At 39.3% G+C, this 15055-nt stretch overlaps 1 protein-coding gene across 2 annotated transcripts in view; it reads left to right on the forward strand.

The window, feature by feature from the left end:
- Positions 1 to 666: 666 nt before the first annotated feature.
- nkain2 (sodium/potassium transporting ATPase interacting 2) overlaps positions 667 to 15055 on the forward strand; it is an 81258-nt gene continuing 66869 nt past the window's right edge. For both annotated transcript variants that reach the window (XM_004083732.5, XM_023953082.2), the window contains exons 1-2: positions 667 to 1086; positions 1229 to 1946. In XM_004083732.5, the coding sequence (XP_004083780.2) occupies positions 1893 to 1946 (54 nt within the window). In that variant the 5' untranslated portion in view covers positions 667 to 1086; positions 1229 to 1892. The remainder of the gene's footprint in view (positions 1087 to 1228; positions 1947 to 15055) is intronic.

Consider the following 15055-nt stretch of genomic DNA (forward strand, 5'->3'; position numbering starts at 1 on the left):
TGGAGAATTTGACTGGACTTTTTTCCTTTTGTTCTGTGGTCAACCCAAAGGGCTTGCATGGTTTGCCTCAGCTGCCCTACGAATGCAGGGGATGACCTACTGTATATCTTTTTAAAAGCAGAGACCGGTGCAAGTAAGCACTGTACAGGCAAAACAGATACCACTATTTGTTTTGTCTGCACTTTGTTTTAATATTAATCACATATTGCCCATTTTCTGTTTATTCTATCAAAATTTCTGTCTTGGCACATACAAACATGAATGTGACCGTCTACAGCTAGGTTCCTCCCATCAAGATTTTTTTGGTGCTATTGAAATAAGTGAGTTTGCCAAATAGGGGGTAATTTCAATAATGCATGGCACCAAAAAAGAGGCAGGGCAAAATGAAATAAGATAAAAGTTTATAATACATATTTGCAGCAATTAACCCATTAAGACCCACATTTATTGGAATTACACATTTAGTGGAATTTTTGCACTTTAAGTCACGTAAATAACGTTGGTAAAAATATTATTAATAAGTCACAATACAAGCTAGTGTAATATTTTTTAGAAATGTATTCGTATCTAAATTCGAATGTTTTTATGAAGGAAAACAACCTAAATGTACAGTCAATGGCAGGACCACACGGAAAGACTTTTATTATGAAATTCCGTTCCGGCGCAGGCGCACGAAGGCGTGTTATTTGACTTGACAGATGGCGGGCGGGAGACGCTCCTCTCGGCTGTCTCCCTCGGTCCGTTGGTCCATCCTGGTTTCCATTGTCTCCCCTCTTTCCACTCCTTGAAGACAAGCCCGAGATGACAACATAAACTTCCTGCGCTCCTCTTTTCCGCGGCGTTTCATTGGAGACTTAACCTGGAAAACGAATTTCACAACCATGTTTTCCTCCGAAATCTGGACATGTGGTATTTTCTGTTTTTGTTTATTTATTTTTTTCTCCCCCATGTGATCTTTGCTGCTGTAAAGGAGGCTGCGATCTTTGCTCACCCAAATGTGGCTGTTTAAAGAGAATCTGCTGTGGAGATGAACCGGAGGAGGAGGAGGACTCATCATCCAGAGATCTTCTGCTTCTTCTTCTTCTGGTAGCTGGTGATATTTCTTAACATCCATGCAACAAAATGTGCAAGGATGGATTCAACACAGCATTTTGAATAATAATAATGATAATAAATCTGAGAGCAGAAGTTTTCTTCTTCTGAGGATTCATGATTGTTTCTTCCCCAGAGAGAAGAGGAGAGGAAGAGCTAGGGACCACTTTCACTTGTTTACTCCGCCTGGAAACAAATTAGGCTTTTCTAATAAGCCATAACACAAAGTGGTGCTTAATTGCATTACTAAACAAGCGATCTAATCTGAATATCTCCATCTAATACCAACATTTGGCTCTAACTCTGCTTTAAATGATGGGGACGAGAATGCAGCCTTACTGGAATTAGTAGGTCAGGGGGTGCTGGAGTGGACACGGCTTTTTGGCACCTTTTTTTCCCTAAATAAACCAAGCCCTGATTTATTTGTCTCTAGGAGATTCCTCCAATTGTCAGTTAAAATGCATCCCACCAGCTGAATCATTTGTTGTTTCGCCCCCCCCCCCCCCCCCCCCCCCCATCTTTGGGCCCCTGGAAATCCAGTGGAGGCTTCAGGAGCCCCTCCGTCTGAACGAAGCAGACAGCTTTGATTCCCCCGAGCCCCCCAGAGCACAGGGGCTGAACTGCTCGCTTTGAAGCCGCCCCTACCTGGGCTGCTGGCCAGACAGACGACCCCCCCCCCATTCCAAAAAAAAAAAAAAATCAGGGAAGGGAGGGAGCTGTCGGATTGTAACGGGAGGAATCTGGGAGCTCTCCCGAGCTTTTGCTCCACGTGGACCACCGCAGAGAGGGAGGAGAACATCATGGGGTGCTGTAGTGGCAGATGCACCTTGGCCTTCATCTGTGGCATGCAGCTGGTAAGTACTACAATTACTATTGATCCTGTAAGGGGGGGGCGATCAATCAGAGGAGCGGAAACAGTTTTTTTTAGTGAAAACTAAACAAACAAACAGGTTATCCTGGGGAATCAGCCAGAGACACGTCTTCAGTGTGACACTGAGCTGAAGAGGAGGATCTGCAGACAAGAGGTTAGATGGATTACTCAAAGGTCACATTTTCAGACCGTAATAGGTGTCTAAAAGGTCATGACGTTGCTTGAGATATTGAGTAATTGAAATATGCTGCAGATGAGAGCTTTCAGCGTCAACACCGACCTCTGATGGGATTGGAAGAGGGAGGAAAAACGTGATTTGGATGGATCGGCATCGCATTCCTCCGACATATGCTCAGCTTTGTGCAGGATGAGAGAATATTTGACCTAACTTTCTGGCAGTAACCCTTCAGTCTCCCATCACCATCTGTGTCTGTTGAACCAGTCTAGACTGGGGGGGAAAAAAAGGCAAGGAGCAGCAAGCGGGCCTCCCATGATGCAATTTCTAAAACACAACTAAATGAAAAATAGGGTAAAAATGACTGCAGTTGACTAAACCAAATTCAATATTTTAGATGTGAAGCATTTCACAAAGATTTTTTTTGCATACTTGTTCCTTCTTAAATTGTTACTGGACTGATGTTGAAACAAGAGTGGGGCAAACAAACTGCCCTACTTAGGACTATAAATATTGTTATCAATTGTTATTAATAAATGACATAGTTCCTAGTTACTATGCATGAAAATAGTTCAAAGCCTTTAATCTAAAGACAAAAAAAGCAAAATATCCCAAATTCACCCCTTCTTTTGATGTAGTCCATGCATTATTCAGCTTTACCTGCAAATGTAGTCGTTTTGCTCCTACATGTGTTTGCCTTTAAAGAGTTTTTTTTTCTTTCCTGAACAGAAATCATCAAAGGAGTCTGATTTAGATTCAGAGGTATGGAAAGCCTGTCATGCGTGCAACAGTGATATTGCACAACAGATGTCAGCTGTCACAATTTGCAAACAATACTCTAGAAACTGAACGAACTGATGCCTTACTATGGTTCTTGTGTTATATATAAAAAAACAACAGTGTTTGTACAAATTTATCTTTATTTTTGCTTTGAGTATTCTAAAAAATAGAGAATTGGGAGCTCCTCCGAGGAACCACATACTTTTCTAGGGCTCTTTATGGCACATTTGCACTTCACAGAATTGCTGAAGAAATGTGTTGGCAAACGCGTAGGCGGCAAAACAGTGAAAATCATATTATTTCTATTGTATATTGGCTCAGTAAATGCTGTGCCGCTCTTCTGGCCTTTTGAGTTTCTTTTAGGTTTTAACAGGCTGGCAGAATGGGTGTGTTTAGACATCCTTAGTCTGATTTAGCTGGAAATCCCAAAATTGTTACCGCTTTTTGTGTGTGTTTGGCTTGAGTTCACATTACACGTTAGAGAGTGAACAAATCCACCCCTACAAGGTCACACAGTTTTTTAAACTCCTGTTTGAGGCTGGAATAACCAACACTTGAGCTGCTGAACAGGAGACAAGTTATGGTGGACTGGCAAACCATCCAGGGTGAACTCCACCTTTGCCCAATAATAAAGATAGGCTCCAGCAACCCCAAAAGAGATGAATCCTTTAGCACCAGCAATGTTGCCGGTGACACCTACACAACACACACTCTTTGATCATCGTGAATCAGCTGATTCTGATGCAGACAAAGCGGCTTTTCATATCGGCTTTGCATCGATTTGCATTATGGCGCTGACTTTTAGAATGTCAACACTGGAGCTAGAGCTCCGGTGTTAAAGGGTTAAGTGGGTTTGGAAAATGGCTGGATAGATAGATGGGAGTACAAAGTGCTAACATTTTCCTTTAACTGCCAGTACCTACTTGACATCTAACAACAACACTGTTTCAGGATTTTCCCTTTCTTTACTGTAAATGGAGAATTATTGTGGCGCTTTTTCATTAACTAGAAAATTTGGTAAAAAAAATCAGTATCTTGTGTGTACCAGACAGACCCCATTAAAGTTTAGGAGAACTTGGGGACAGCTGTGGTGCAGAGGTAGGGCGCTTGATCTCTGATAGAAAGATCAAATATTGGGTTCACGCCTTGCATGTCCATATGTCGAAGAGTCCTTGGGCTAGGCGCTTGAATCCCACATTGGTCCTGGTGGTTATAGGTTGGCGCCAGCGTTCGTCAGCGGAGCCACCATCAGTGTGTGAATGTGTGTGCGCATGGGTGTTTGAGACGGTGACTGTGATGCTATGTTCACGCCGGGCATGTGACCAGCTTTTCTTTGCTGAAACTGTGAAGGAGATGGACCATCATAGATCTGGCTCAAGCGTACTTGGTCTGAGTGCACTCTGAAGACCTTTTTTATTTCACTGCAACATTTTAATTTAATTAAGAGCTAACATACCTTAAATTATACTCCAAATGACCCTAGTCTACATAGGAGGCGGGTATCTAATCTGAAAGGGCTCCATCCGATTGATCAACACTGTGAAGGGGTCCATGCGATGATGTCACATCTGATGTCACAAATGGTTCTCACAACGATAACTGCCCCCCAAAAAAAACAGTGCCTCCTGAAACTCTTTGGTTGTTTTTGCGAAAGTAACCCATTAGGGAGAGACCTTTTTCCTATTGGAACTCCTAGTTACTTTACTGGGTGTGATTTACTTTTCATGTGTGGTTTCTCACCTTTTACAGTTCATTTCCCATTACCCAACAACGTTTCATGGGATAGAATAGTGACACAGGGTACATTGTGGGGAAAAAAAATCAAGACAACATTATTGGTGAGGTATTAAATACAAAACTATTTTTGGCCTGGATTTCTATTTACAAAATAATATTTTAGAGGTTTTTTGTTTGTTTATTTGTCTGGAATTGGATGCGTTCCTGTGTAGAATGAAAAAGTTACATGGCTTTATATGTGCACATCTCCATTATAGGCACATTAGTTATGCCAACCAAATGAAACCTTGTTGAATGGACTTTTATGAGCTCAGTAAAAGTGAATCACTAAGATGTTATATGTATGACTCGGATGTAAGAGTGTGTGCTTGAAAAGCGCCAGTTATGCCGTGGAAGAAAGACCCCGCCTGGCTCATTTTCTTCTGAATAGGAGATACAACTGTGCCAGTGAACATGTTTACATCAGAGTGCTAATGGCATTTCCACATGCGGCGAATATACATGAAACACGCCACTGTGCTGTAAATGGGAAGGCTGCAGATTTTTGCTGATGATAGGAAGGGAGTGTGTGCGCCTGTGAATGAGATGCTGTCACAAAGATAGTGATTGTGTCTAATGCAGTGGAACTAATGCCAAACCACAGTCAACAACATGTTTTGCTCTGTTAGCTGCTGTAATAGCTAAGCTAGATGATAGCATCACAAGCTGCGCTGGATGTCTAACTGTTTGTTAGTTTGGTTGTGGACAATTAGCTCTCTCTGTAGTGAAAAAGCTAGATTTTACACTTTTTAACCCTTGTGCTATCCAAGGCACTTTAACGTTGGGAGTTGGGTCATCTAGACCCCACTAGACAGTGTACTGAACCTTTTTTTCTTCAATAATGTGATCTTCACTGGTGTCCATGGATTGCATGAAATCCTCTTCACATTTATCCACCTTTGTCATGGTAGGGGTAACACGTCACTGTAAGGGTGGGGTCATTTTGACCCCACAAGATGGTACAAGGGTTACGGGATACTTCACTATGAAAAGGCATTTCCTTTGCACAACGACCAGTAACCGCAGTGCCCTCAGTCTTTTGTTGAAACCAACCCTGCTAACCACAAATTAAGTCTCTGAGACTCATAGCTGAAAGTAATTGTTTTTGCCATGTGATTTTCTATTTTTTCTTTTTCTTTTTTGCAGGCCTCACATAGTGAAAAACACTTCTGGTCAGTGTGCCTTAAGTGGAAAAACTGGCGGTTTGTGTAATTTAACAGCAGTTTTTCTCCCGCTTCATTAGCTACGCTAATTGCATAGAGCTGACGCTACTGCAGCTGAGCAGAGATCAATCAGTCAGGCTTGAAGATGTGTGTGCTTCAAAAGTTATGTCATCATGGGTTCATAATTAATAAAAACAATATGCACTTGTTCTTGACAGATTGCACCTGGTCATCACGTCTTTTCTGAAACTTCTACAGTTACCTCCAATTAAGTATTTTCTTTTTTTGCCTAAAATAGTTCTCACACTCATGGTTAAATAAAAAAACAAAGTTAAACATCATCTCTGCTTTCAATAAACTCTCATTAACTGGATTTGGGCTATAGCAACAGTAACAAATATTGGAAGATTTGTTTCCAGTCTAAAAAAATACCAGTAACAGTGTGTTTGATAAAAAAGTAATTCAACCATTTTCTGCTTTTTAGGCTTAGTAATCTTGTAAGAAAAAAACAAAGTGGCTTGTTGAAGCTAAAAAAGACTTTAGAATTGTTAAATTAGATGTTCTATAAGATAAAAAGTTGGATTGATCACAGCGAAAGCATAACGTGATCAGATGGTGTTTTTCTACCAACAACATCACACAAGCACCCACACGCTATTACACGAAAGCACGTATGCCAGCGAATACACAAATACATTTCATGTCATCGGTGACTCACTGTCTGTGTCAGTAGTCCTCATCGCTGTATCAGGCCATAGTGCCCACCGGCTGCTGTCACCGAAACCATGACTCAGACCTCCAGCGCTAGTAGATGACACAACCGTGACTTCCCACTATCGGCTGGCTGAGTGGAGCCGTGCAGATGACTCGTGGGTATTTGATGTTGATGGATCTTTAATTATGTTGCTGGTTTGTGCGTTAATTGAATGGAGTCAATGGAGTGAAATTACAGGCTTGTAATGCAGTGTAGTGATTAATTACATTCTGATGATAATTCATAATCCGATGGCAAAAAAGACACAATAATCAATCTTTCAGATATGAGACTATAGATGATGTTACTCGTATAGGTAATTTATTAAAACCAATTTCAAGATACAGTATTTTGTTCATAAATTTTGAAAGTGTAAGGATTTTCTTACTTGAGGCTAAAAAACAAAGGCTATCTGAGACATAGTGTTTGTCTGTCTGGGGCAGTACATTCCTGTGACATTTCCACCACTGAGGGACATGATGAATAATTTACCCCTTGGAAGCTGTGGCATGAATGCAGAAATGCTATCAGTGCATGTGAGTGGGATGCATTTTCCTGATTGCAAATCAGTGGAGATTGTGTTAACAGTCCAATCTTAAAAGTCAAAAGCCCAGAAAACCTTCAAAAAGACAAATCCTACAGACAAACTAACATTAAAGCTGACGTACATTTTATAAAACAGAAAAAAGATCATTTTCTTCTATTTACATCTGCAAAATTGGTCTACAAATTTATGCAATAGTCTTATTTTCTTTTTGTTTTTTGCAGATTCGCAAATTATTTTCTTTCTCAGATAAATTCAGGCTTACCTGCTGTACCATGTCAATTTATTAGTAATACTCGGTCACAGTTGTTTTGTAATCTGCATCTAACTCATGCTGTTAGTTTTTGAGGCTTTCAAAGAAAATCTACTGAGAGTGTTTAAGCTGAAAGCAAACACTGCTCCGGCTTTGTAGCAACAAGTGGAATCTTTAGATATGTTTCTGTATTGAAACAACTTGGTAAGATTTTTTTCAATAGTAGGTTTTTTTTTGTTGATTTTGTGCTATGCTGCACTCAACAAGACCCACACAGAGTTTTAGCTCTTCTAGCCTATAGATTTCCTGTCGGGCTTCTTTTTTCACAACTCTAATTTATCAGCCTTTCTTGTTCATGTTCTCCATCTTTTCACACACATCCACCTTTTGTGTTCATGTTTCTGGCCATTTTCATGTCTCCATCCGTCTTCACCTTGCTTTCCTTTCTGTTCCAAAGAGTGCAGCAGCTGTCACACCTTGACCTGTGACTAAACTGGTGGTCCATTCAGTGGGCTTAAATGGATTTTGTGCACAAAACCGCTTTTTTTCCTGCTGTAGCTCTCATGAGATACATGTACACAGCAGGTCCTAGGGCTTGCAGGTTGCTTCCAGGAACATTCTTTTGGTTCTTAGTGTTTTTCTAAATCTAACATTTCTCCGATTTTTTTTAATCTATTTTGTTTTGAAGACAGTAATTTACAGTTTTCAGTACTTTTATATACTTTAATTTGTAGATTAATTTTTAACTTAACGTGTTTATAGATAAGTTAGTTGCACCATGAATATTGTTTGAACCCAAGCATTAATTTGTGAGGGCACAGGGAGTCCTTTGGACAGAGCACAGCATCCAAGATTCATAGTTACGTAGTTACAGTAGTTAGGGTTATGGAAGTAGAGCGGTCAACCTCTGATTGGATGGGAGGTTTTGTTCCCCCATTGCCTGTCCTTATGTCGAAGTGTCCTTAGGCAAGACACTAAACTCCAGGTCCGGTGTAGGTACCATTACTATTCGGCCTGCAACAACCGTTCGGGGTCCTTCGAGTAGTGCTGACGTCACATAATGTGATTGGCTGTCCGTTGGTCCGATGACGTGTCAGATAGTGATTGGTCTGGACAAATTACGATACTACCATAGTAGAAGATATTATGCCATCCGTTGTAAACAGACAGAGCTCCGAAACAGAGCGAGATTATCTTCTAAACGTGCTTTTATTATTGTCATGATTATTATTAAGTGGATTTGCAGCCAAACGGACTGCGGTCCAAACCCTTCTCCGGACTGCACACTATAACAAAGTGCCTTCCCTGCCTCCGAACACGAAGCTACGAGACTCCAGCTGGTCTGCTCAGAGACACGGTTCGCTTGTGTAGAGCAGCAGGTTCATTCTAACAGCCACACATCTTTTTACAAAGTGGGTTGTGGTAAAATCTCTCTATAAACATTGCAAAGAATAATGTCAGACACAACTTATGAGGGAAAAGAACTTTATGTTACAAAAGGAAACGTGAAATGAAAATATGTAGAGCCCGAGTAGATCTCCACGCTACATAGTTTGTCCAAGTGGGGCTACCATAGTGTGACATTATCCTCAGTCGAAAGGACCCCGAACGGTTATTGCAAGCCGAATGGTTACGGTACCTTCACCTGCTACATCCTTGCATGGCACCTCTGCCCCCATCAGTGTGTATCTACATGGGTGTTACGAGATTGTGACTGCAAAGCGCTTTGGGTCTTAATGTTGGAAGTAAACAGTTATATAAATATTTGCAATTTATCACTTATAATTTTCACATACATGCTACCTTACCTGTTTGTCTCTAGGGTCTTGCAATTTTTTTCGATCTATACTTAGTAAATTCTGTCAGCACATATAATTAATCAATGTATTATGCCCAAATCCCCAAAATGTCTGCTAAATCTAAAAGCTAACACATAACATTCATGTAATGTAACTCTTGTAACTCGCTGAGCAAGGATTTATAGAAAAGGATGACAAAAAAATCTTGATTTTGTTGGCTTTTCTTAAATTTTGATAAATATAACTCATGTCAAAATCACAATTATGTATAAAGGTGCAAAATTGGTATGTGGGAGGGGCACAGACGTATATGCTGCTCATTGCAAAACTAAAGAGTTTCAAGCCAAACCCAGATGTGGAGGTTTAGCTGCAAGTGAAAAATCGATCGATTTATTAATCCCTTAAGACCGGAGATGGCAACACCTAAGTAGCCCAGGCTCTATGATATACCATAACACTTAGACCGTTAACACGATCAATCAGCCGATTCTGACCCGGAGAAAAGCAGCTTTGCACTTTAGCTTAGTAATGTGTTGCATAACGGCTCACTCACTTTTCTCTGTGACAGAATCAGCTGTTTTACGTTGATTACAAAAGCAATTCACTATTGAAAAGTGTTGCATATCAGTGAAAGGCTGCTGTTCTCCACTCCGAATTACCAATTGTAATTGTAATTAAGTTAATTGAGTTAACAGTTGAAGAATTACCTAAGTCAAAAAATGTAAACACTGGAGTAAAAGCGCTGGTGTGAAGGGGTTAAATAAACTTGAACAACTTCTGAAAAGTAGAAAATACATAAATAAATAAAACTTGGAACACAAAACAGAGACTTGACAACAGACTTCTCCAAGCTACCTTGGCACATAAACTGGCAAATGACAAGTGAATCCATGGAACTACTTTCACACACACAGACAAATGAGACCAGAGGCAGCTGTGGTGAACAGAACTCAACAGCAGGTGTGAGCAATTAACCAGAACTTAAAACCTGCAGGACAGAACTCAACTCGGGTCTGTGAAAATAGAAATCCCCCAAAATAAGTAATACATTATAAAAAGAATTATCAACCAAGAGAGTTTAAAAGGAAAACTGAAGTAAAGATGCAAACTCCTAACATCTATCTCTCCATTTTCCAAACCTACTGACCCCCTTAAGGAGTCATGGGGTTGCTGGAGCCTATCCCAGTAACTGTTGGGTGAAGGCAGGGTCCACCTTGGACAGATGGCCAGTCTGTCGCAGGGTCACACAACCACACAGAGAATCCAACACACACTCATACCTAGAGACAGTTCTGAATCATCAGTTAACCTATAGAGCATGTTTTTGGACCTGGGGGTGGGTGGGATGGGGTGGGGGTATAATGCCAAGAGAAAACCCACACATACATGGGAAGAACATGCACTCGCCACACAGAAAGAACCCAGCTGGGATTTGAACCAGGGCCCTCTCACTGTGCAGCCCCCAAATTCTAACAGTTTGCACATCATAGTCTCCAGAACTCTTTAAGAACAGCAAAGCAAAAGTTTCTAGGTGTTTTTTTCAAGTTTTTGCCACATTAATCTAAAAACAAAAAAAGTTTATTAATATTTGATTTGTAAGTTGTAATTTAGGCAACATTGCTACACACAAACAAGACGAAAAATGATAACACTAGCTGGAATCAGCTAAAACAGGGCAGTGGTTTATAACGATTATAACTCAGTGCTGCTGCTTGAGCAGTGAGAGTGCATAATCGGCGCAAACGTTTATTAGAGGTTTATGTTGGCCTTTACTCACTCAATTCATCTGCTACTAATTGGTGGTTGTGAAAATCCGACGAGCCAACCTGCACCAAAGGTACTTAAATTAAAAACTTTATTGCAACTCAAAGGTAATGTGTCCGCTGCAGTAATTAAATCTAAGGCGTTTGAACTTTCCAAAATAATTGAACCGCTATTGTTAGTCAGCTTCACTTAGAGACTTTAGGCAACCGTGTGCTGCTGGGATACAAATGATGTCCCATCTAGCAAAAGATTAGCTTTATTCAAGCTAAGACTGACTTTCAATTACCCAGTTTGGACCATTTGCTTCCTTCAATGAAGAACACTGACGATAAAGGAAGATTTTTTTATCACCTTAGTTTTAAGCATTGATTTGTTTTTCTATTTGGTCTTTTGAGGCTTTTTACAAATTCAAGTACCTAATCATACTTTTAGACACATTCAGTACTTAAACTATTGTTTGAAAACAAAGAAAAAATTAACTAAAAACACTTGACTGATAGATTTGCAGTTTTTTTCCCATTTCTGCCGCGTCTGAATGTTTATTTTTGTTGTTTGAAACGTGACACACTGGTGGTTGTGGGGAAACTCCATTAGCCCATCAAAAAACTGTCCCCAAACAACATTCATTCTATCCAAAGCTCCTCCAACGAAGTTGACACATGCAGTTTGGAATAGAAACCAACTCTGGAAATGAAAAACAAACCCAGGTGCATTTTGTTGTCTGACTTCCGCTGTTTGAAAGAAATGCTCCAAAACACCTCGGGGTGAAGCACCGGGATCCTTCCTGTGAAGGTTTTGACGCCGCAAGCAGACATACATCATTGCGCAGTCATCTGGATATCTGAGACCTGCTCTTAGCTCCTGGTATCATATTTGTGTTCATTACTCATTTTGACAACAGAGCGGTGTCTTTTCCCGCTTGGTCAGGTTGTGTTAGCCCTTCTGTAAAAAGCTAAAATATCTCTCCGTTTTTGGCCTAATTTTGATCCCAAGCTTTCAAAGGTTGTCGTACGTTTTAATGTTTTTTTTTTTTTTTTAAGAAATGAAAATAGCATTAGTGGTTACAGATTAAATATGTATATATGAGTTTGAACATTTAAAAACATAAGGGGGCCGTGATAGTTTTTTGTCAAATTGTCTGCATGTGTTTTGAGGGTAAAACAGCTGTCTAAGATGGCAGTTTACACCAAACGTCTGGTCTGTTTCATAGAATTTTTTTTTTATCTAAATGAGTCTTTTGATCCCCTTTTAACCAATGAAAAACAAATATAAGAAAAGAGACGTCTGTTCTGGGACCCAGTGGTGGTGCAAGGAACAAAGTACTGTTTTTGATCAGGATGGGTCATCAGGGCTGTAATCTGGGAGTCAATGAGGAAGAACATTTTCATAAGTGCTTAATAAAGGTAGGCTACCGCTACTTTGGGACATTGTGGGCATGCTGCCGTATTTCCGTTATTTGTGATAAATTGGTGTCAAATGCAATCGATACTGTTATTACATTTCATGGAAAACACTCGTATGGTTTAAATAAACCCCACTTACAGCCTGTTTACACCGTCGTGTTTTTAATAAAGTTAGACGATAAACTATGAGGAATAATCCAGGAAATCTTTCTCATTGTTCCAAAAGACTTAGAAGCTTTCCCCTTTCTCTCCATAAAGCCATTGGGAATTTAAATATGCAATATGGCTGCCATTGAAGACTGACCAATGTGACTAAAAAAGAGAAGAAGTTTCTTCTCTGGATTGTAATATATCTGAGGTGGCAAATTATACGTGTTCTCTTCTCATGAATATTCCTACATATTGTAGGGAAATAATAAACTATACAGAAAATCTCACAGCCTTAATTCTTTATTGGTTATATCAGATTTTATGTATCTTGTGACAGATTTAAACCTGTGTAGAATTATGTCACAATTATTTACATGTATTATTTACTTTACTTTGTACACTTCCCCTCCACCTGTAGTCCAAGTAGTTGAGTATTGAGGATACTAGGATTATCTGCAAAAGAAATGAGGATACAAAGTAAATCCATCCATCCATCCATCCATCCATCCATCCATCCATCCATCCATCCATCCATCCATCCATCCATCCATCCATCCATCCATCCATCCATCCATCCATCCATCCATCCATCCATCCATCCATCCATTTTCCAAGTACACTTGATCCCTTTTAGGGTCACAGGGTTGCTGGAGCCTATCCTTTCTATTCACATTCATACCCATTAGGCCTGCACAATTAATCGCAAATTTATCGTTATCGCGATTTCAAGCTGTGGTATATCCATATCGCAAAAGTCGACAAAAATCACAATAAATGGTAAACCTTAAATGTGCTAAAACAATCTTTTGGCAACTTGGACTATTTAATGAATTGAATAAATCCTTTTATGCATTTGACCAATCAGATGGAGCTTTTATGTTAGCTGTTGCCCTCCTAATTAGACGAAGATCATTTGGAGAATAATTTAAGGTATTTTGACTCTTATTTAAATTAAACTTTTGCAGTGAAATGGAAATGTTTTTGTTGTTTTTGCTACTTGTTCATTTATCGCAATTTATATCGTCATCGCAATATTGATCACTAATATCGCATATCCCTAGTTTTCCTCATATCGTTCCGCCCTAATACCCATGGGCAATTTCGAACCATCAGTTAACCTATGAAGCATGTTTTTGGACTGTGGAATGTAACTGGACAAAACCCATGCATGCACAAGGAGAGCATGTAAACTCTACCCAGAAAGGTCCCAGCTGGGATTTGAACCAGGGCCTTCTAGCTGTTAGGTGAGATTTCTAACCAATACACCCCTGTGCAGCCCTTAAATCCAAGAGATCTACAACCAAAAATAATTAAGAAATGCTGCTGTCTTAAAGGAATTTAGTTAGGCACCAAAAACCTAAAAGCATGATTTTTCCTTAAGAGCCAAAATGAGGGTTTTAGTTCAGCATAAATTACTTTCCCATCATTGCTTCTAGAAGAAAACACAAGTTTTTCCTATTGACTCTGACAGTGGATAGTCTGGTGAAGGCAACTCACAATTCAGCAGGATTGATAGGAAACCAGGAGGCTGCGTCTCCTCATGCTGACATAATAAACCCGTCTGTGGAGAAGAGTGAAAAGTAAAATCCTGTCCTTTGATTTAGAAAAGCTGACTCAATCTATATTCCTGTGCAGCTTAGCAGAGGCTTTAAATTGATCTCTAATACTGCTGAATTATTTGTTATATAGTCTCAGCGATCGTACGCCGCCTCATGTTGAAATCACTTCCAACACATCAAACCTTTGAAAGAAGATATGCTTCACTAAGCAGCATTATCACATCACACTGATTTGATTAAGAATCAAAAACATTTGCCTAAAAATATTAATGGGTTTCAGTTCCAATTCAACTCCAACTCCTCAGTAGTTATTAAAAAAACCAAAAAAACAAAACAAACATCACTTATCTAAGCTAAATCTTCACTCAGAAACGCCATTTCTTTTAAGAAAAAAGAAAACACTTTTCATTTTTTAAACACTTTATTCTTCTTAAACTTTGATTTTTTATTACCTATTCTGTTAGAATTAGTTTTATACTGTTGTAAAGATCAAAACTATTTTTCCTTTGTTGTCCTGCTCTTTTTTAAAAACTTCTTTAAAATAGCCAGTTGGATTTTACTTCAATCACACTTCGATTTTGTCCTCTTATATATTTTGTTCTATAACCCTCCATTTGTTAAACTCATGTGACCCTAAAAGGAAGTCTCATTTGGAAGCTATATCTGTATATGTTAAGCTTTCTGAGTTTGTTCTTTAGAGGATTTCATCCTGTTTAAACTTGTTCAGGTTTTCTCAAGGTTATATTTAGTCCTTTGTGTTTTTCACTCTGGTTTATTTTGACACCAGAGTTTTTTTTATTTATTTTCCAATCAAGCCAGCTGCTTTGTATTAGATAATTACCTTTAATCTATTTGAGAAGTTGATTTGTCAGTTTTATTCTTTCCCTGACCTTCTGTTTATTACTGTTTGGTTCAAGTTTTTCTTTTGCCTTCTCCACCAAATCATTTATTTCCCTTATTGTGTTTAAAGAA

This window comes from Oryzias latipes, chromosome 24 (assembly GCF_053564925.1).
Source record: "Oryzias latipes strain Hd-rR chromosome 24, Olatipes_Hd-rR_3.1".
In the NCBI taxonomy this organism is placed as follows: Eukaryota; Metazoa; Chordata; class Actinopteri; order Beloniformes; family Adrianichthyidae; genus Oryzias; species Oryzias latipes.